The sequence below is a fragment of the Natrix helvetica genome, assembly GCF_964273705.1.
Source record: "Natrix helvetica genome assembly, chromosome: Z".
In the NCBI taxonomy this organism is placed as follows: Eukaryota; Metazoa; Chordata; class Lepidosauria; order Squamata; family Natricidae; genus Natrix; species Natrix helvetica.
The window spans coordinates 9,804,730-9,827,007 of NC_138554.1; the positions used below are offsets into that span (position 1 = coordinate 9,804,730).

General features: G+C 46.6%; 1 protein-coding gene across 1 annotated transcript in view; it reads right to left on the reverse strand.

Moving 5' to 3' along the window:
* LOC309401074 (vigilin-like) overlaps nucleotides 1–22,278 on the reverse strand; it is a 110,342-nt gene that overhangs the window by 4,402 nt on the left and 83,662 nt on the right. The window contains exons 19-26 of the mRNA XM_081970018.1: nucleotides 20,970–21,188; nucleotides 17,189–17,327; nucleotides 16,423–16,550; nucleotides 14,103–14,207; nucleotides 7,637–7,771; nucleotides 5,926–6,069; nucleotides 4,926–5,105; nucleotides 2,538–2,654 (exon numbers count right to left, since the gene is read on the reverse strand). Coding sequence (XP_081826144.1) covers nucleotides 2,538–2,654; nucleotides 4,926–5,105; nucleotides 5,926–6,069; nucleotides 7,637–7,771; nucleotides 14,103–14,207; nucleotides 16,423–16,550; nucleotides 17,189–17,327; nucleotides 20,970–21,188 — 1,167 coding nt within the window. The remainder of the gene's footprint in view (nucleotides 1–2,537; nucleotides 2,655–4,925; nucleotides 5,106–5,925; nucleotides 6,070–7,636; nucleotides 7,772–14,102; nucleotides 14,208–16,422; nucleotides 16,551–17,188; nucleotides 17,328–20,969; nucleotides 21,189–22,278) is intronic.

Genomic DNA, 22,278 nt, shown 5'->3' on the forward strand with positions numbered 1-22,278 from the left:
AAATAGAGACAGATGATAGAGAGCGAGATAGAGAGATTAGATACAGACAGACAGAGACAGATGATAGAGAGCGAGATAGATACATAGAGATTAGATAGATAGACAGACAGACAGACAGACAGATGACAGAGCGAGATAGATAGATAGATGATAGATAGATAGATAGATAGATAGATAGATAGATAGATAGATAGATAGATAGATAGATATTAGGTAGGTAGGTAGACACAGACAAATAGAGATGACAGAGAGCAAGATTCAGAGAGATATTAGATAGATGATAGATAGATAGATAGATAGATAGATAGATAGATAGATAGATAGATAGATAGATAGATGATAGACAGACAGACAGACATTAGATAGATAGATAGATAGAGAGATAGAAAGATAGAAAGAAAGAAAAAGAGACACAGACAAATAGAGACAGATGATAGAGAGCGAGATACAGAGATAGAGAGATAGAGAGAAAGAGATAGGTAGACAGACAGACAAATAGAGATGACAGAGAGCAAGATATAGAGAGATATTAGATAGATAGATAGATAGATAGATAGATAGATAGATAGGTAGGTAGGTAGGTAGGTAGGTAGGTAGGTAGGTAGGTAGGTAGGTAGACACAGACAAATAGAATGACAGAGAGCAAGATTCAGAGAGATATTAGATAAATCATAGATAGATAGATAGATAGATAGATAGATAGATAGATAGATAGATAGATAGATAGATAGATGATAGGTAGATAGATAGACAGACAAGACAAACAAATTAGATAGATAGAAAGAGAGACACACAGACAAATAGAGACAGATGATAGAGAGCAAGATAGAGATGATAGAGATAGATAGATAGATAGATAGATAGATAGATAGATAGATAGATAGATAGATAGAAAGATAGATAGATAGATAGATAGATAGATAGATAGATGATAGATAGGTAGGTAGGTAGGTAGATATACAGACAGAAAGACAAACAGGAGAGAGAGAGAGAGAGAGAGAGAGAGAGAGAGATCAGGGGTGTGAAACTCCTGCATCATGCACTGGACACGGCCACCCCTGGTTTAGCGAAGGGAGGGGGAAAGTTCCGATACGTCACATGACGACGACATGACAACATGAGTTTGACACCCCTGATATAGACGATAAATGATATTCATAAGATTGATAGATGATAAACAGATGATAGCTAGTATATATAGCAGTAGGTAGCTGATAGACAATAGCTAGATGATAGCTGGATGAAATCATGCCTGTTTTTGTCCTCTTAAGTGAAATTCAGCTCAGAATTTTGGTTCCAAGAAGAACCAGACAAGATGCCTTTGGAATCCGCCACTGGAGTCGGGCATTCATCACAATTGCCACGTCATAAATTGTGAGGCTGAGCACTTTGTAAAGAACAAACCTTCAGACTGATTCATACCAGTGATTTACAAGCTCATTCCACCACTTTGCCCTGCAAGCAATTCGTTGGCTCAGTGGTGGTCGGTGATTAAAACACATAAGGAATATCGCTCCTGCGGCCTTGAGTCCAGAAGCAGTTCCATAAGTGGGAGGCGTAGACATTTTGATGAGGTACCAACATTTAGTACTGTAAGGACCGCTCCTGAGTGAAGGAGTGGCACGTCTGCCAGTTTGAACTGAGGTAATGGAATGTGAGGCAACTGGCAGTCGGAACAGAGTTCTTTTCAGGTGGGGAGGGAGAGTAGACCTCCTTAGCATTAGAGGGTGTGAATTATTGTATAAGAAGTGCTAATGATCTGATGGTCATTTCGAAACACCCTTTCTTAGCGAGAAGCCAAGAGGAACATGTATGCTAAATTTCAAGTTTGTAGTCTTTACAGTTCTAGAGATTTTGTGATGAGTGGTTAACAGCAGGGATCCCCAACCTTGACGGCTTGTGGACTTCAACTCCCAGAATCCTTCAACCAGCATTGAATTCTGGGAGTTGAAGTCCACAAGTCATAAAGTTACCAAGGCTGGTTAATAGTATGAAGGAATTCCTTGCCCGAAGAGGTTTATAGGCTAAGGAGTTGCCTTCATTTGAAAATGCTATCAACAACAGTCCAGCAGCTCCAGAAGAATCAGGGCAGGGAAGTTCAGGCATATTGTCCTTCTCGGCTTCCTTTAGTGTAGGAGTCTCAAACTCAAGGCCCGTGATATGGTGGGATCCGGCCCGCAGGGGCCACCCTGGTCTACCCAATGTGAAGAGGAAAGATCGAGCCAGCCCGGCTTCGGCCCGGTCTACCCAACGCAAAGAGGAAACATGCCAACAATTTGGGGAGTGGTGTCAAACTAGCCACGCCCACCCAGTTGGCCACGCCCCCCCAAGTTAACCCCAGCCCTGATGCGGGCCTCAAGAAAATTGAGTTTGACACCCCTGTCCTAACAGATGAACAGCTGATGGGGAAATTCTGAAGCAGCAGAGCAAAAGGATGCCTTCCCTTCTACTCCCTCGGTTCATTTCAACCGGTTTTTCAGCGGCTTCCCCCCTCAATACCCCCCCCCCCCAAAAAACCCATGCAAATTCCCTCTCACATATTCCTCTTCCAGGTTAAGCATGTGGTCGATGGCGTCATCCACGTTTTCGGGCAGCCCCGTCACCGTGACTCTATCTGGGTCGCTGGCACCCGGCTGCGGAAAGCGGATATCCACCTGCCGAGAGGAAAAAGCTCTTTTGAAATAAACCTGGATCCGCCAAGAGACCGAAAAAAATCCCAGAGGTTTAGATCAGGGGTCTCCAAACGTGGCAACTTTAAGCCTGGTGGGCTTCCAGAATTCCCTGGCTGGGGGATTCTGGGAGTTGAAGTTTACCAGGCTTAAATTTGCCAAGGTTGGAGACCCCTGCTATAGACCAAATGGGGAACTTAAAATGGCAGACAACCACACTTGTCCTGTGGCCCAAATAAACACACCAAGTCAAGCTCAACTCGAAGGAAATGTTACTTCGGAGAAAAGCGGAGAGATTTTTCTTTCCACCGATAAAGGGGGGTAAAAAAAACCCAGGCTTCCATTTCACTCAGACATCCTTGTTGTACAAGTAGTCCTTGACTTACGACCGCAATGGGGACCCCAAATTTCTGTCACGAAGCGAGACAGAGTTGTTAAGTGAGTTGCGTTGTTCAGCGAATCAGTTTTTAGGTTAGAAGAAACACGGGTCGTGAAGGGGCTCCCCAACCCCTCGGCTTTTCTTGCCGGAAGATCACAAAAAAAGAGTATCGTGGGGCTCTGTGATCGTCCTAAGTCTGTTGCCAAACCTCTGAATTTCGATCGCATGACGAGGAGGATGCTGCAACGGTCGTTAAGTGTGAAAAACGGTCACAAGTCACTTTGTTTTCCAGCGCCGTTTGTAGCTTTGAATGGTCACTAAATCATCATCGTCTTTTAACGACCCCATAATCCCTTGCAGGTTGGAGTGTGGGCAACTGAATGGAGCTAGCAGAGTGTTTTAATGGCCAGATGCCCTTCCTGTTGCCAATGCGGAGTTTTGTTAAGCAGATATATTCTCAATGTTAAGCAGAATATATTGTTAAGCAGATATATTCTCAATGTATCCCCAACAAAGATGATTAGGGGACTGGAGGCTAAAACATATGAGGAATGGTTGCAGGAACTGGGTATGTCTAGTTTAATGAAAAGAAGGACTAGGGGAGACATGATAGCAGTCAGTGACGTGCGGTGAGGTTTATGGCTGGTGAGATCATCAAACCGCGTGGTTGCCCTGATCGCACGGGCACAGCCCGACTGGAGAAGTTTCTCTTCTCAGAAATGTCAGAAAGGGACAGGCAGGCTGCCACAGCTCCACTGAGAAGACATTTCTGAGAAGAGAAACTTCTCCTTTCTCCTCCTTCCCCCCCCCCTTCTAGCACTGATGATGTTACCTAGGCATTTTTTGCATCGGGCGAGCCCAGGATCCGTGCAAGGGGAATGGGACCACGTGTGCAGGAGGCTCCTCAGTGCCAGCCTCAGATCAGCGCGAGCCGCGGTCCCCTTCCCCTGCACACGTGGTCCCATTCCCTTCCTTCCTGAGCCAACATGAAGGGGACCGCGGCTGCGCTGATCTGAGGCTGGCGCTGAGGAGCCTCCTGCACACATGATCCCTTTCCCCTTGCAAGGATCCTGGGCTCGCGTGATGCAAAGAATGGCGAGATCGGCGCACTTGGGGCTGCTGCTGCGATGTCCAGGGAGGCTAAACCAAGCCGTGCGCCTCTCCCAGCCACTTTCGCGGCTTTCCGGAGTAATTTTTTTTTATTTTCATGATGAGAGAGGTGAGACTCTGCCTCCCCTGCCCCCCCTGACTGCATGTCACTGATAGCAGTCTTCCAATATCTCAGGGGTTGCCACAAAGAAGAGGGAGTCAAACTATTCTCCAAGGCACCTGAGGGTAGAAAAAGAAGCAATGGGTGGAAACTAATCAAGGAGAGAAGCAACTTAGAACTGAGGAGAAATTTCCTGACAGTGAGGACAATCAATCAGTGGAACAGAAGTTGCCTCCAGAAGTTGTGAATGCCCCAACACTGGAAGTCTTTAAGAAGATGTTGGATAGCCATTTGTCTGAAACGGTACAGGGATTCCTGCCTAGGCAGGGGGTTGGACTAGAAGACCTCCAAGGCCCCTTCCAACTCTGCTATTGTATTGTATTGTATTGCATGTGCCCAGAGAGAGAAATATCTGCCTCTACCTAGGATCAAACTCACAGCCTCCTGGTTGTGAGGCGAGAGCTCCACCTCTAGGCTACTGCGCCACTCCTTTGAATGGTCACTAAATGAACTCTTGTTTAAGACCAGGGCTACCTGTAGTAGATGGACAGAGGAGAAACCCAGATGGGGCAACATGACTTTATGACTCCCCCCCCCCCAAATTCCCTGGGAGGGGAAAGTCCCTGCCGTGCTTGTCTCCCACCTCGCTCTAAGCCTGACCCCCTACCCGGAATTCTTCCATGAGTTTGCGGATGGCTTTGCCTCTCCCACCGATGATGCGGGCGTGGACTCGGTGATCCAGGCGGACATCTTCGCTGACCATCTCCTCGAGATCGGCGACAATTTTCAAGATGGCGTCTCGGGCAGCCTCGGTGTTTTTCTCGTAGCCGGTGATTGTGATGAGATCCTTAAGGGGAGGGCATGAAAGCAGCAGGAAAGAGAAGTAATTTAGATCCCCGGCCTTGGCCGCTCCCCGCGTTTTATCGCTACGCATTTTAACATCGGTCTTTAGCTGCTCGGGAAGGGAGCTAAAGCAATCTTGGCTTTCTGTGGGGAAACGTGGCCCATCTCCTCATTGGGATGCCAGCTAGGTATTTCTCAGCCACTGTTCTGACCGAGGTTTCCCAAGAGCATGAAGGAGACTCCTTGTCCCAGCAAAAAACCCTTTTATTCATTTATAGGGAATTCTGCTCATTCACAGCTGGGAAAATATTTTCAAAGGAGGATTTACAGTCACAGACCTTCTCTGGCTTGGAGAGCTGACAGGCTGATATCTGCAAAACTTGGCAAGGAGTCTTGAAGAGTCACGGACCAATTAAATGAACTAATTGTCTCCTGCAAACTCCACTCCCTTTTCGCTCCTCTTTTCTTTCCTCTGGGAGGGACCATTCATTGTCCACCTGTGGCCTTACTCCCAAGTCGACCCCTGTTCGTTAGCCGTTCCCTTCGTCCGGCAACTCTGCGCATGCGAACACTGGGAACAGGCTCCAGCTGTTCCTCTGCCTCAGTGATGTCTGACTCCGAAGGCAGCTGATAACTGGCATACGGCTCTGGCCCCCTCTCTGCCTCCGACACACAGCCCTCATCAGAGCCTTCCCCAGACTCCAGGACTGGCCCATGTTCCTCCCCAACCTCCTCACTGTCCGAATCTGCTGCCAGCTCCACTGGCGGGCCACAACAGCCACCCTTCTTTGAGGCCACACACTCAAAGAGGGGGAGACCCCTACCTGATGCTCGTCCCCTTTGTCGGGGAACTGGACAGTGACATCGTGGTCCTTACGGATCTGGGAAATGACCGCTCCTTTTTTGCCGATGATCTTGGGGTGGTACTTAGGCTCCACGCTCACCGTCAGCTTGAACCCTCGCAGGGCCTAAGGAGAAGAGGATACCAGTAGGGTTTTTTTGGAGGGGGGTGGTTGTGTGCAGCTGGAGAGGCCCTGCCACTCTTTTGGGGGAGACAGACAGGGCAAGTTCTGACTTGATGTACCTGATTTTTTTTTGGTAAGCAGAAGTATTTTTGTACACATATTTCATGTTTGGTATAAAGGGAAATCAGAAACAGCTTCACTTCTTTTTACTTTTTCTTGTTGTGCTTTCTTTCCTTTTTTCATTCCTTCCATCATTGCCTCCCTCTTTCCCTTCCTCATTCCTTTCTTTCCTTCCTTTTTCCTCTGCCTTCCTTCCTTTTTTCCTTCCTTTCTCCCTCCATTCCACTCCCCCTTCCTTCCTCCATTCCCTCCTCTTCCTTTCTCTCTTCCTCATTCATTCCTTTCTTCCTCCCTCCCTCTCTTTTTCCTCTGCCTCCTTCCCTTCCTAGTTTCCTTTCTTCCTTCCTCCCTTCTTTCTCATTGCCATCTCCTTCCTTCCTTCCTTGAATTGTTTCAACTTCTACCCTCAAAACAACGCTATAGAGCACTGCACACCAGAACGAGACACAAGAACATTTTTTTCTCAAATGCCATCACTCTGCTAAACAAATACTTCCTTCAACACTGTCAAACTATTTACTAAGTTTGCACTACTATTAATCTTCTTATCGTTCCTATCACCCATCTCCTCAGACTTATGACTGTATGACTGTAACTTTGCTTGTATCTTTACGATTTATATTGATATTGATAGTTTCCAGATTACTTAGTTGTACCCTATGACTATCACTAAGTGTTGCACCTTATGATTTGTGATGAATGCATCTTGTCTTTTCATGTACCCTGAGAACCTATGCACCAAAGACAAATTCCTTTGTGTCCAATCACACTTGGCCAATAAAGAATTCTATTCTATTCTAATTCTATTCCATTCCATTCATTCCATTTTCTATTCCATTCCATTTTTTCTATTCTAATTCTATTCCATTCCATTCCATTCATTCCATTTTCTATTCCATTCCATTTTTTTCTATTCTATTCCATTCCATTCATTCCATTTTCCATTCCATTCATTCCATTTTCTATTCCATTTTTTCTATTCTATTCTAATTCTATTCTATTCCATTCCATTCATTCCATTTTTTCTATTCCATTCCATTCCTTCCATTTTCTATTCCATTCCATTTTTTCTATTCTATTCTAATTCTATTCCATTCCATTCCATTTTCCATTCCATTCCATTCATTCCATTTTCTATTCCATTCCATTTTTTCTATTCTATTCTAATTCTATTCCATTCCATTCCATTCATTCCATTTTTTTCTATTCCATTCCATTCATTCCATTTTCTATTCCATTCCATTTTTTCTATTCTGTTCTGTTCTGTTCTGTTCTTCTATTCTATTCTATTCTATTCTATTCTATTCTATTCTATTCTATTATTCTATTCCATACCATTCCACTCCATTCATTCCATTTTCTATTCCATTCCATTCCTCCATCCAATTGGTATTAGTTTAGTGCTTTTTTTTTTGTTCCTTAATTATTATTATTTTTAAAGGGGAAGTACCCGATCTTCTTGCTCAGCCTGCAGCTCTCTGACTCTGTCCAGGAGACCGGCCTTGGCTCGTTCGACATTGGGCACCAGGCCGGTGACTTTGATGATATCTGACTGCTGCTCGGGCTGCGGCACTGAGATGGTCACCTGTAGAATGGGAAACAGTCATGTTTTAAAAAATGAAAAGAGGACGGATGTGATTCATTTCATGAGAGGTACTGTCGTCAAATCAGCCTGCTAGAGTGGTATCTGTTGTAGAACGAAGCGGGGAGTGTGATCTCGGTTACCCGTATTTTCTGGACTATAAGACGCACCCATCCGCCCAAAATTGGGCGGAAATGTTTTTGCGTCTTATAGAGCGAATGTTGTTGAAGCCCCGCCGGCCCCCACCTTTCGGCCTCTGCCTCCCAACAATTTGCCTCCTTGCAGCAAATAGCAAACAGCCTGGTCAGAACAGCCTGATTTAGCATGAACAGCTGATTGGAGGTTGGATCGGCTTCACAGAATACCTCCAATCAGCTGTTCCAGGCTGCGGGGATCACTGCCGCCGCCCATCACCACCTCTGCGCGCCCCATTTTCGGCCTCCGCGCGTCCCATTTTTAGCCCTACAGGCCACAGAGATTGCCGCCTCCTATTGCTGCCGATCCCCACCGTCAGGAACAGGCCAAAAACGAGATGTGCAGAGGCCAAAAATGGGGCACGTGGAGGCAGAGATGGGTGGCAGCCTGGAACAGCTGATTGGAGGTATTCTGGGAGGCCGATCCAACCACCAATCAGCTGCTTGTGCTAAGTCAGGCTGTGCTGAAGCTGATCAGGATGTTTGATGCAAGGAGGCAGAGGCAGATTTTTTTTTCTTGTTTTCCTCCCCAAAAGCGGGTGCATTTTATAGTCCGAAAAATACAGTATTTATTAATCAAGATGTTTGAAGTCCTAATTTCAAATTTCAGAATTTTTTGCTTTCTCCAAACAGAAATTAGTAGAGCAAAGAATGTGCCAAGCTAGAACCCACCGTATTTTTCGGAGTATACGACGCACCGGAGTATAAGATCAAGGTTTTAAAGAGGCAAAAAAAAAAAAAAAAAGCAGGTCGGTAGATGGAGGGATAGAGAGAGAAAGAGGGAGAGGCGGGCTAGATAGTATCTTCAGTGGTGGGCTTCACATTTTGTTATAATCAGTTCACTCCACCCACGCCCGCTCACTTCGCACATGTGCTTCGCTCACGCATGGACCTTCCGCCTCAAAAACATGCCTAAATAGGACGGCACAGAGCAGGGGCAAGGGGGCAGGCCAACACGTGATTTCTGCTACTGGTTCAGGGAAATCGGTCTGGACCAGCTGAATACCACTTCTGAACATCTTCAATGGAGTTTAGGGGATGTCTGTTATACTGCTTATAAGGTCTTTGTGTGGTCAGTAGGTCTTGTGATGGGGAGGTCACGTCTAGTGAGGGTCATGTCAAGTGAGGGTCTTATGATGGGTCACATGTGGGTCATGTCAAGTGAGATTCTTGTTATGGGTCAGGTGTGGGTCATGTCAAGTGAGGGACTTGTAATGGGATGTCCCCTAAATTCCACTTAAGATGTTACCTACCGTATTTTTCAGAGTATAAGACGCACCTTTCCCCCCCTAAAAGAGGGTGAAAATTTGGGCGCATCTTATACACTGAATGTAGCCCCACCCACCCACCGCCCCCAACCCTTTGGCCTCTGCCTCCCAGCAATTTACCACTTTGCAGCAAACGGGGGCTTGCGGAGGCTTCAATAAGCTATAGCAATCCCTGCAGCCTGTAACAGCTGATGATCGGGAGAAATTGAAAGTGAAACTTGCTGTTTGCTCCACGTGGAAAATTTCTGGGAGGCAGGTTTTTTTTTCCTTGTGCTAATCAGGCTGTTTGCTGCAAGGAGGTAAGTCAACAACTCTAAATGCCTATAGAATGTTCAAATTATTAGACTTATTTTTTAAAGACTGCTTATTATTATTCTAGACAACTTGACAAAATGAAGAAGCTTTTTAAGATAAATGCTTGATCTGAAGAAGCCCCGTGCTATTGTTTTAAAAAATGCTATTCTTTTAAATAGCAGAGAATAACTCTATTTCCAGGAAGCACATCAATTTTAACAGCATCTGTGCAAGTATAGTCTGAAATAGAACACTACACACAGGGTACATTGTCTGTACTGTTTGTTGCAAGGAGGCAAATTGCTGGGAGGCAGAGGCAGATATTTTTCCCTTGTTTTCCTCCCCGAAATCTAGGTGCGACTTATATTTAGGAGCGTCTTATATTCCCAAAAATATGGTAGCTTGGTAATGAAACTTTTGGAAACCTGAGATACGTATTAGGGCTCTTCACTGAAGCCGCCGGGCCTTCGGTAGACCCGTTGGGCCTGTTTTTCGCCATCCGCAGGCTCCAGGTGTTTTCCTGAAGCCTGGGGAGGACAAAAACGCCCTCTCCCGCCCTCTGGAAGGCCGAAAATCCGCTGGCCTGGATGCTCATGCGTGCAGGAGCTGACACAGGGCAATGCCTCACATGCCCTCAGATATGACTCCATATCTGAGGTGGCACGGGTGCCATAGGTTCGCCCTCACGGCCATAAACTGTGTGGCCAATCATAGGTTTAATGCTAAAAGGGGAAAGACTAAGCAGTGCAAAGGGTTTGCCACGTTTGTTATATAACATAACTGTGGTGGCCCAGCAGGATCCGGTTGAGCTGCTGATGGACTCGGATAGCGAGGAACCATATGAGTCTGCCCTGGACGATGTGGAGGACCCTGTGCAGGGTTCAGACTCAGAACAGGGACCAGAGAGGCTGGTTAGCCACCAGGAGGCGCCTGAGGCATGGAGCAGTGGGGAGGATCAAAGGCAGTTTGTCCCTGATGCTAGATTGAGAAGGGCTGAGAAACGGTAGCAGCAACTCCGTAGGCAGACTCACAGAAGATGATTAAGCATAGGTGGTTGTGGATTGGCCCCTCCCAAGAGAGATTATAGGTGAGGCGTTGGGAGGGGACATTTGCAGGAAACAACCGTTCGAATTAGTAGTTAAGAAAATCCATGTATTCAAGCCGTGTCTATTCGTTTGGACTATCTGCGTGGCTTCATTTGAATTATCTGGGTTCCTGCAGAGTTAATCTATTGAACGTGAGTTGTCTGGGCCCTCAGCCAAAGGATTTGTTATCTCAGTAATTAAACAGTGGCAAACAGCCAAGCCTGTGTTCTGGTTTATTCACAGGCGTGGAGAGGGGGGGTCAGAACACATAACTATGGGGGAGAAGACACGTATTTCCGATGAATCCTCAGTGCTGCTACACAGAATCTGGCCACTTGCTCTGTAGTTACCGTATTTTTCGGAGGATAAGACGCACCAAGGTTTCGAAGAGGCAAATTAAAAAAAAAAAGGTTCTGCACTCTGCATAAAGCAGGATAAAAATGTGAATTAAAATATAAAAGTCAGACGTGGCAGAAGGGAGAGATAAAAGCCTGCTTGTAAGACGCGTACAAAAACAGGAAAATGTCATAAAGCCCTAAACCATAGAAGTCCAGTAAAAGTTCCAGTAAAAGTTCTTAGGTCCAATGTCCAAAACCATAGAATTCAGCTAAAGTTCGTACAGAGACACGCAGTCCGTACCTCTGGCCCAAGACAAAAGGAGAAGTAAGACAATATCTACTTATAAGGCTTCTTTCCTCAAGGTAACCAGTAAGAAATGAGATGTGTTTCCGTCTTACGCTGCCTTTGAGAATGTATAAGAATGTATGCTTCGATGATAAGGGTTGTTCAGAACTTGCAATACTAGACTTCGAGTAGTTTTCTGAACCTGGCGGCCAATAAACTTCTCCTTGAATCCCGAGATGTTGAAGCCCTGTCATTTTCTGCAACATGCAACTTCCCAAAAACGGCCCGTTTTTCGCGAAAACGGCCTTGGTTTTTTTTTTTTTTTAAAAGGGCAAAAATAGCCTTTAGGAGGCTTGTAGAGTGTGCCGGGGGGGGGGGGGAAACAAGCAAAGAATGGCCCGTTCTTCATGAAAACGGGCCCGTTTTTTGTCAAAAAAAGGGCATTAGGAAGCTTATAGAGTGCTCCTGGGGGCTGGGAGGGCAAAATTGAGGGAAAAATAGCCCCTCTTTTGCTCATTTCTGCCCTCCCCAGCCCCCAGGAGCTCTCTGAAATCCTCCTACAAGCTATGCATGGCCATTTTGGTGAAGGGGGCATTTCGGGCGGCAAAAAAATGCTGTATTCGGTGTATAAGACGCACCCAGATGTTCAGCTTCTTTTTTTTGAGGGAAAAAGGTGGGTCATATACTCCAAAAAATACAGTATCTACCGTTCATCCTTAAGCAGCCATTGGAGATAAGCAGTGTCGGAATAGCCAGAATACCTAGCAGTTATTTTAGAATTATGTATTTTCAGTGATGTGCGGTGAGGTTTATGGCTGGTGAGGCACTGACCCAGTGGTGGGTTTCAAATTTTTTTAGACTTGTGGGCTTCAACTCCCAGAATTCCACAGCCAGGCATGCTCAGTTCCGATTGAAAGCGACAACATTTGTTTTTCTCCTTTGCGAAAGAAGATTCCTTCTTTTTCTTCTCCCTTCCCCTCCTTCCTCCCTCTCTCCCTCCCTTCCCCCTCTTCTCAAACACACACACACACACACACAGAAGTTGGATTGGACTACACACACTTCCCCCAGCCCCGGAAGAATCCAGCCCAACTTCACTGATTACAGGTTTGAAAAGGCAACGTGGCTCTGCCTGCAATCAAACTACACTTTGAAGTTTGAAGTTTGAATTCCTCCCCTTCCCTCCGACCCACGCGTACCTTTTCCAGCTGTTTCAGAGAGGATTTCAACTCTGCTCTTGCCTCGGGTCCTCTGAAGAAGCCCCGCCCAAATGGGGCGCCCTCTACTATGAGGCAGGAGAACTGCGTGCCTCACCTACGTCAGTAATTTTTAGGCTTTTAACCCTTGCTTAACTCTGCTCGAGTGATCATAAAACGCCTAAAGTCAGACTAGATGAGGCATGCAGTTCTCCTGCCTCATAGTAGAGGGCGCTTTTTTAGAGGCTTTATTAAACCGTTAAGCAGAGTCATCCATGGTGAGGCAGCAACTAGCTCAGCCTGACCTCGGCTCTCGCCTTTTTCCTTTTACATTTTTTTTCCTTTTCATGATGACAGTGGTGAGGCTGTGCCTCCCCTGCCTCCCCTGACTGCACGTCACTGTGTATTTTCCAAATTGCTATGTAAAAGAAACTAGTATGTGACGCACAGTTTCCATCTCTCCTGAGCCGCAGGAACAGAGTCTTTCAGCCAATGGTATCTTTTGATATTTGCCACATGGGATGGCCAATTCTGGGGAAATCATCTTTTTAGCAACGATTTTACCTTTTCAGCATTCCATTTATTGTCCTTTTCAGTCTCTTATAAAGGGCCGGACATTTTTGACATTGTGTAAGCCCGCTTATGTCGCCTTGTGGATGTGTTCCCACATTGTCTGTCTTCCTCAGGGTACCAACCTATGCTGCGCTATTATCACAAGCCCTGGGTATGTGAATCAGCTCTGCTTCAGAAGACTGCCGTAAAACGAACAATTCTGCAAAGCAGCAGGAAACCAGAATGCGAAACTCACTCAGCATTAAAAGCAGGGGTGAAATGCTACTGATTCAGGCCGCTTCGCCCGAACCGGTAGTAAAAAATGCTACCGTTCGCCCGAACCGGTAGTAAAAAATGCTACCGTTCGCCCGAACCGGTAGTAAAAAGATGCTTAACAAAGTAAAAAAAAAAAAAAAAGTTCTGACAAATAGCTGTGTGCTGCGCGATGAGATGAACTTTTTTAAAACTTTTTTTTTTAGCATTTGGGGTCCTTTTTTGCTCCGAGGAGGCTTCTCTGGAGCCTGTTAGGTCAAAAACGGGGGAGGGGAGTGCTGCAGAAGAAAGAAAGGAAAGAAGAAAGAAAGGAAAGAAGAAAAGGGAGGGATGGAAGAAAAAGAAAGAAAGAAAGGAAAGAAAGGGAGGGATGGAAGAAAAAGACAGAAAGAAAGAGAAAGAAAGAGAAAGAAAGAAAGAAAGAAAGAAAGAAAGAAAGAAAGAAAGAAAGAAAGAAAGAAAGAAAGAAGGAAGGAAGATGGAAAAAAATGGAAGGAAGGAAGGAAGGAAGGAAGGAAGGAAGGAAGGAAGGAAGGAAGGATACTAGACACAGCTTCAGAGGATACCTTGAAAGAGCACAGCAATCCAGGGCTGGAAGGGACCCAGAGGTCATCTAGTCCAACCCCCTGCTCCAGCAGGACATTGTTAAAGTGAGTTTCTTTATTTTGACACCCACCCCCGTCACATCATTACATAGCCACACCCACCCAGTCACATGACCCCCACCAAGCCACGCCCACAGAACCTGTAGAGAGAAAAAAATAGATTTCACCACTGGTTAAAAGTCTGTCAAAACCCACCCTTCGATTAAGAGTGCAGGTTCGCAAGTTGGATCGTCTCCCTCTTACCTCGTATTCTTCCATCATCTTGCGAATGCCCGCTCCCTTTTGCCGAATGATGTAGCGATGCAGATCAAAAGGAACGTCAACATCCATGGTGATGGGTACCAGAGCCTAAGGAGAGAGGAACGTAGCAGATCCAAAAGCTAATGGCAGAGCAGTTTGTACTTTTGATGTCTTGGTAATGCTGGGAGTCCTCGGCTTACGACCACGATTGAGCCCAAAATATTGATTGCTAAGCAAGACCTTTGTTGAGTGAACTTTGCTCCACTATACCCTCTGCCTGGGCCCAGTCTAGCAAAACAAAGGAACAAGGAAAGGAGTCCACGAAACAAAGAACAAACAGTGAGTCCACAAAACAAGGAACAAGGTAATGAGTTCACGAAGTCAGGAAGAAGGTACTGAGTTCACAAGTAAGGTAGAAGCAAGCAGTCCTGCAAACGCCAAATATCTGTGCTGGGATACCAAACTCTACCAATTAAGCGTTTGTTCCCAATGGCCCTTCCCACAGCATCTTCTTAAGTCTGTCCCCAGGTGTGCCTTGTGAAGAGAGGCAGGGCGCTATCCTCCCAAGTTGTCGGGAAAGCCAGCGCTGTTCTTGCCTTCTCTCCACTCTCCGTGCTCAAGGATCAGGAGAGGGTGGTCCTTGCTCATCGCCTGAGCTCTGTCTCTCGTGTTCAATGCTTAATCTCTCGATCATCCTGTCACCTCCCGAGTTGTTGGGTAAGCCTGTGCTTTTCTCGCCTTCTCTCCACTCTCCGTGCTCAAGGATCAGGAGAGGGTGGTCGCTGCTCATCGCCTGAGCTCTGTCTCTCATGTTCACTCCTTAGTCTCTCTTAATCATCCTGCCCCCATTCTTCCCTGCCTACAAGTTGTCCCAATCCCAATCCTGAAAGGCCCTGGCCTGCTTCTCCCCACATTCCTCCGAAGCCAACAAAGCCATCCCCTCAATCTCCGTCGGCTCCAGTTTTATCTTATCTTCCTCCGCAGATTCAGGTTTCGACAGGGGGCATGACATGAGGACCACCTTGCAACTCACCTTGCAGCATTGGTCAAAAGGGCCCAGCAGAGAATATACTACCTGAGACTTCTCAGGAAACAACTACTGAATGAAAAACTGCTGTTGACCTTTGAGCGCTGCACCTTCGAGTATATTTTAACTTACTGCACATGTGTGTGGTTTGCCAATTGCACAGTGGCAGATAGGACAGCGCTCCAGAGGGTCAACGTCATTGCCCAGAAGATCATGGGTTGCCCTCTCCCCTCTTTGGAAGAGCTTTATAGCTCCCGCTGCCTTAAGAAAGTTCGAAACATTCTTGAAGATCCATCCCATGCTGGGCACTTTTTTTTTTGAACTATTACCATCTGGCAGACGGTACAGGATAATAAAAACAAGGATAAACAAGCTGAAAAACAGCTTCTCTCCCAGGGCAGTAACCATATTGAATTCTACGGTATAGTGCCGGGATGGCGAACCTATGGCACGCATGACTTCCGGTTTGCTTGTAGGGTCGTTTTTTTGCCCTCCAGAGCCTTCAGGGAAGCCTCCGGAAGGCCCCTGAAGGCTCTGGAGGGCTAAAACTGGCCCTAGGAGCAAACCGGAAATCTGTTCCTGAACTTCCAGATTGCCCGGAGGGCTGGTTTGCTGCGCTCCGGAGCCTTTAGGGAAGCTCCTGAAGCCTCCGGGGGGGGGGAGGCTGTTTTCGCCCTCCCCAGGCTCCTATAAAGCCTCTGGAGCTCGGGGAGGGCAAAAAAAGCATGCCAAAAATGGGGGGGGGGAGCGCTGGTCATGCGCGCATACGCACTGGGGTCGTGCGCATTGCATTATGGGTGTGGCATGCCTGCACACGACCTCCCCCTGTGCTCCCGCACTTTTGGCATGCGAGCCAAAAAAGGTTCGCCATCACTGGTATAGTGCAATATCGGGTTTTCAATTTCAGTTATATAGAATGTAAAGGTTGTATGTTTGCGTTTTTATTTTTATCATTGTAATGTACGCTGAAGACAGCATTTAATCTCATTGTACCATGCGCAATGACAATAAAGTACATTAAACTAAACCTGTATAACGTTTCCTTCGTGGTGAAATATTTCTCTTATTTCGCACCTCTAGCAGGTAACTGGCAGGAAATCCAACTTGGTCTAGGCTACCCAGCAGAATACAGAACCTAAGGCCAATCTAACACCCCGCTAAAAACTAGCCAGATGCTTTCTCCGGTTAAAAAACAGGTTGGGAAACCAATGAGGTCACGTGGACAGGTGGGTAGGACTAAACAGCTAAAGACAAAGCAAGTTTTTCCCGAATCAAGTAGGAAGGCAAGATCCTAACCAGCAGAGCTGCCCGGGCAGCCTTGCACTTCTCCTTGCGTCCGGAAATGAGGATGATGTCACATTTGCGAGGACTTGTGTCCAGTTCGGGCATCACATCGCCATTTTCCTGAGACTGTGCTTCTGAACCTGCTTGCGAGGAGAAAAAAAAATACATTAAAATAAAAGAGGAGCTTTAAAAAAAAAAACACACTCACCACAAAGGAGAGACAATGATAACAATGTATATATAGGTATGGGTACAACATGGGGAAATTGGATGTAAATTGTAAACAGTGATTTGGAAAGGAAGATTAGAAACCTTTGTTACTAAATGTTATTGATGTTTAGCTAGAATAGGCCATGAGGAATAGTGTTATTGAGATACTAGAAATAGCAAATGAGATGCCAGTATGTGGTTATGTCTTGCATTTTGGTATGTTTTATGATGAAGGACGTTTAAACAATTAAACGAGAATGGGGGTAGGATGATGGTAATATGTACAAATATATTTGATTTAAAATACCAGAATTAATATAAATCATGGGTGACTGTGAAAGAAAGGCATGAACATTTTTTGTAACCAACTGATACACCTTCGACAGTATGTAAAGAAAGAGGATTTTTTGTGTTGTGTCTGTTTTGAAAAATAAAAATAATCTTTTAAATAATAATTTAAAAAAACGCACTCACCGTCCTAAGTTTCTTCCTGGATTTTTGGGGGGGCGGGGGGAGCAGGGGAGTTTGAAAACTACGTCGCCCATCCCCCACACCTCACCCCACCCACCTGAATTGTCGTCTCGCTCCGGGAACTTGACGAGGACATCGTGATCCCGTGTGATCTGTTGCACCTTGTAACCTTTCGTCCCCATGACGACTCGATGGTACCGCTGAGGGATGACGCATTCCAGGACCACCTGGGCCTCCTGCGGAAGGTGAGAAATCCAAGCCCAGGCGCTGGTTTATATATTTATCAAGATTTTCATCTCACCTTCATTACTTTGTCGGAAACGCAAGGCGGCGAATGTTACAATAAAGGCAGTCCTCGTCTTACAACAGTTCATTCGGGGATCGTTCGGGAGTGACAACGGCACTGAAAAAGAATGACTGATTACCGTTTTTCTCACTGGCAGCAACCGCAACCTCCTCGCAGGATCAAAACTCAGATGCTCGGCAACTGACTCATACATATGGCCGCTGCTGGGTCTCGAAGTTGTGCGATCACCTTTTGCAAACTGCATCTTTTGCAAAGTGTGTCTGTGTGTTTGTGTGTGCGTGTCCGAGGTGGTATTCAGCCGGTTCGGACCTGTTCACCCAAACCGGTAGCGAAAAAAGGCAGGTGGGCCCACCACCACCCCGCCCCGGCTCTGTGCCGTCCTATTTAGGCACATCTTTGGAGCCGGGCGCATGCGTGGAAAGTGACCGTGCGAGCAAAAGCGCATGCAAAGCGAGCAGGTGGCGAACCAGTGATAACAAAATATGAAGCCCACTGCTGGTGTGTACGTACACACATACAGTGTGTATGTGTGTGTATAGATATGAAATTCTGTTGTCTCTGTCTCAAAAGGAAATGTATACCCATGTATATACATAACACAAATATACACATGCTATACACATGTCTATGTGCACGCAAACACATATATGTACACATGTATATTCATATACACACAAAGATATATTCTCTCTGTAAGTGTGTGTGTACATACACACATAGTGTAGTCTGTGTGTGTGTATGTATGTATGTATGTATGTATGTATGTATATGTACATACATACATACATACATACATACATACATACATACATACATACATGCTGGTCTTGTTGTTGTATTCGGGTCTTTTCCCATGTAAGATTGAGATTGACTTGGCAACGTTTCAGCAAGGTTTCACTCACCATCTTCAGGCTGGGTTTTGGGCTTAAAGTGTGATCAGAGCTGCTGTCTTTCTATAAATCTTGGTGGGGATGTGTGGAATGCTGGCTTTGTTTCAGTAAGTGGAATGATTGGTCGTGTGGTTGTATCATGATTGGTGCTGATTGGTGCTGGCTGTGTGCCCGTTGTTGTTTTGTGTTGTAACCGCCTGGGTGGTGGGTGGGGCTCGTTTGTTGACTAGGGCTGGTTTCCTGATGTCTGGTAGGCGGGAAGTATCATCACGTTTATTCATGTTGTAGGGGTGGTTCTCTATTTCGATAGCTTCCATAATTATTCTCTTGTTGAAGTGTTCTGTTTTGGAGATTATCCTGGTTCCTTCAAAATTAATTTCATGAGTTGATCTGTGCAGCGTGGTGATGGGATTGTGAGTTTAACCCCGCCCACCACACCCACCATCCAGACCATTACAACACAAAACAACAACGGACACACAGCTAGCACCAATCCTGATACAACCACACAGCCAATCAATCCATTTACTGAAACAAAGCCAGCACTCCACACACCCCCACCAAGATTTATAGAAAGACGGCAGCTCCGATCACACTTTAAGCCCAAAACCCAGCCTGAAGATGGCGAGTGAGACCTTGCTGAAACGTTGCCAAGACACTCTCAATCTTACACGGGAAAAGACCCGAATACAACAAGACCAGCGTACCTACACCAAGCGTGTATATAGCATGTATGCGTGTCTCTATGTATATGTATGTGTATGTATGTATGTATATATGTGTGTATATATATATATATATATATATATATATATATATATATATATATATATATATATATATACACACACACACACACACACACACACTCATTGTGTGTGTGTGTGTGTGTGTGTACTATCAACTTGTAAAGCGTTTCCACGACTATTATCAAGTTGACATTGAAGGGAGGGAAAATTCCATGCATACCTTCAGCCAGAGTCAGATCTCAGGTTTCTACAGCAGACGTGTAAGGAGCAAAGTTCACAGCCTGCTGCAGCACCTTGTTGGTGGATGTGATTTATGACACAGACTGAGGGAGGGGGAGACCCAGGACTAAAGTTCAGAGACCATTAACCGGAAATCAGTATCGGCTCCGCAGAAGAACATGCCAAAATGTTGCTCCTAATAAATGACTGGATTTCTTTTGAACTTTGTCTCGAGGCTCGTAAATTAATTAGGACATCCTTTGGAAACTACACACACACACACACACACTCCTAGAGAGAGAATATATCTTTATATATGTGTGTGTGTGTGTATGTACCGTGTTTCCCAGAAATTACAACATGTCCTGATAATAAGGCCATGCCATATTTTTCCTGTGGGCAAAAATATACGCCCTCCCACAATAATAAGCCTCCTGGAAACCCTCCCCTCCAGCCAGGCAGAGTGCCACTCACCAACCTAGCGATATCCTGAAGGCGCAAAGCCGCAGGAGCCAGGGAGAGGGGGGGCAAAGGCGCTCACATTGCTTGACGCCTTTGGGATACCGCTAGGTTGGTGGGTGGCACTGTGCCCAGCTGGCGCTGGGTGTGTCTGCTGGGTAGCTGCTCTCATGATCAGCCTCCTGACAACGCCCCTTTCCAGCCAGGCAGAGCGCCATTCACCGACCCAGTAATATCCCAAAGGCGCTAAGCCGCGTGGCGCCCTCCCCGGCTGGAAAGGGAGGTTGCGCGAGCACTTGTTCTGCCTCCAGCTCGCGTGCCTCCCAGCCTCAACATGCCCAGCTCTCCCTGCAGGGCCAGGCTAGGGTGCTGTCGCAGTGGCAGCAGGGCTGCGGTGGCGGTGGCGGCGGCAGTGGGGCCACGGCGGTGGTGGTGGCACCCTGGCCCAGCCCTGCAGGAAGAGCTGGGCATGGTGAGGCTGGGAGGCACGCAAGCTGGAGGCAGAACAAGTGTTCATGTGACCTCCCTTTCCAGCTGGGCAGAGAGCCATGCGGCTTAGCGCCTTTGGGATATTACTGGGTCGGTGAGTGGCGCTCTTCCCGGCTAGAAACGGGGATTGCCAGGCGGCTGCTCATGAGCGTGGTCACGTCATGGCGGCTTTGTTGTGCTGCTGCGACAGGGCAACTCAGCCGTTTGCCCCCGAGGCTGTGCCCTGCTCTTCAGGCGCCCGCTCGCAAGAGAGCAGCCATCCGGCAACCCCAAACCAATAAGCCCCCCCCCCCCCCGATAATAAGGCCCAAGCAACATTGGGGGGGGGGGGTCAAAAGAAAATAAGACCCTGTCTTATTTTCTGGAAAATACGGTATGTATGTACATAGATACAGTGTGTGTGTGTGTGTGTGTGTGTGTGTGTGTGTGTATGTGTGTTTGTGTAGAATGTGTATATTTGTGTAATGTATGTGCATGGATATATATACACTTTCCTTTGAGAGCAGGCAACAGAATTTCAATTTTAATGTATGCCTGTGTGCCCACGGTAGAAAATATCAATAAAGGTTATCTCCTCTATCTTAAAAGTTGCTATGACCTCTAGGGATTTGTTCATTAAATGGGACAGCATGAGAGGCATTCTCTGCTGGCAGATTCATGGTAGAAGGACGGGAAAGGTGCTTTTTCTAAGACGACTCACACTCGGGTCCACACAAGAGCCACTTTTAATGCCCCCCGCAATCCAGAGAGAAGAGCCTGACCTACCAGGTCACCGATGATCTCCAGGATGCGCCTCTTGGCCGCCTCCACGCAATCCTTGGCTCCCTTGAGCGTCACGCGATCACTCTGGACACCTGTCCGGGGGAAACTCACAGTGACCCCACCGTACTCTTCTGCAATCTCCCGCAGCACGTGTCCCCGACGGGCCACAAAATGGCGGTGGTACTTGGGATCCACCACCATCGAGTCTTCAATGACATTATCCTAGAGGGGAAGTAGCGGGTGGGGAACAGAAGGAGTCACTCAGCTTTCGCGCTTCATGGAAGTTGTTTCTCCTCCACCTTTCACAATTCGATCCCGTCTGGAAAGAGAATGTTTGGCCCAGCGGTGGGTTGCTAACCAGTTTACTACCAGTTTGTTCGTGCTCATGCGCAGTAGCGTCTGGGCGGAGCCTCCCGCTGCCACCACTACATGTTCGGCCAAACCAGGCCGAACCGGCAGCAACTCACCTCTGGTTTCATCTGGTTAAAACCATTAGCGGCAATATCGTTATGAGGAATAATGAGGAATAAGGGGAGGTTTCAACCCCTATGAAAACAATGACAGCAACTCCTGCAATAAGGATGTGCGTAAATAATGCTCCCACTCTTGATCCAGCATCTCACCCCAACCCCATCCAATAGCTCAGGGGTCTCCAAAACTTGGTAACTTTAAGACTTGTGGACAGTGATGTACGGTGAGGTTTATGGCTGGTGAGGCACTGACACAGTGGTGGGTTTCAAAATTTTTTAGATTTGTGGACTTCAACTCCCAGAATTCCACAGCCAGGCATGCTCAGTTCCGATTTAAAATGACAGCATTTGTTTTTCTCCTTTGCGAAAGAAGATTCCTTCTTTCTTTTTCTTTTCCCTTCCCCTCCTTCCTTCCTCTCTCCCCCCTCTCTCAAACACAAACACAAACACACACACACACACACAAGTTGGATTGGGCTACACACACTTTCCCCCAGCCCCGGAAGGATCCAGCCCAGCTTCACTGATTACAGGTTTGAAAAGGCAACGTGGCTCTGCCTGCAATCAAACTACACTTTGAAGTTTGAATTCCTCCCCCTCCCTCCAACTCACACGTATCTTTTCCAGCTGTTTCAGAGAGGATTTCAACTCTGCTCTTGCCTCGAGTCCTCTAAAGAAGCCCCACCCAAACCAGCGCCCTCTACTATGAAGCAGGAGAACTGCGTGCCTCACCTACGTCAGGAATTTTTAGGCTTTTAACCCTGGCTTAACTCTGCTCAAGTGATCATAAAACGCCTAAAGTCAGACTAGATGAGGCATGCAGTTCTCCTGCCTCATAGTAG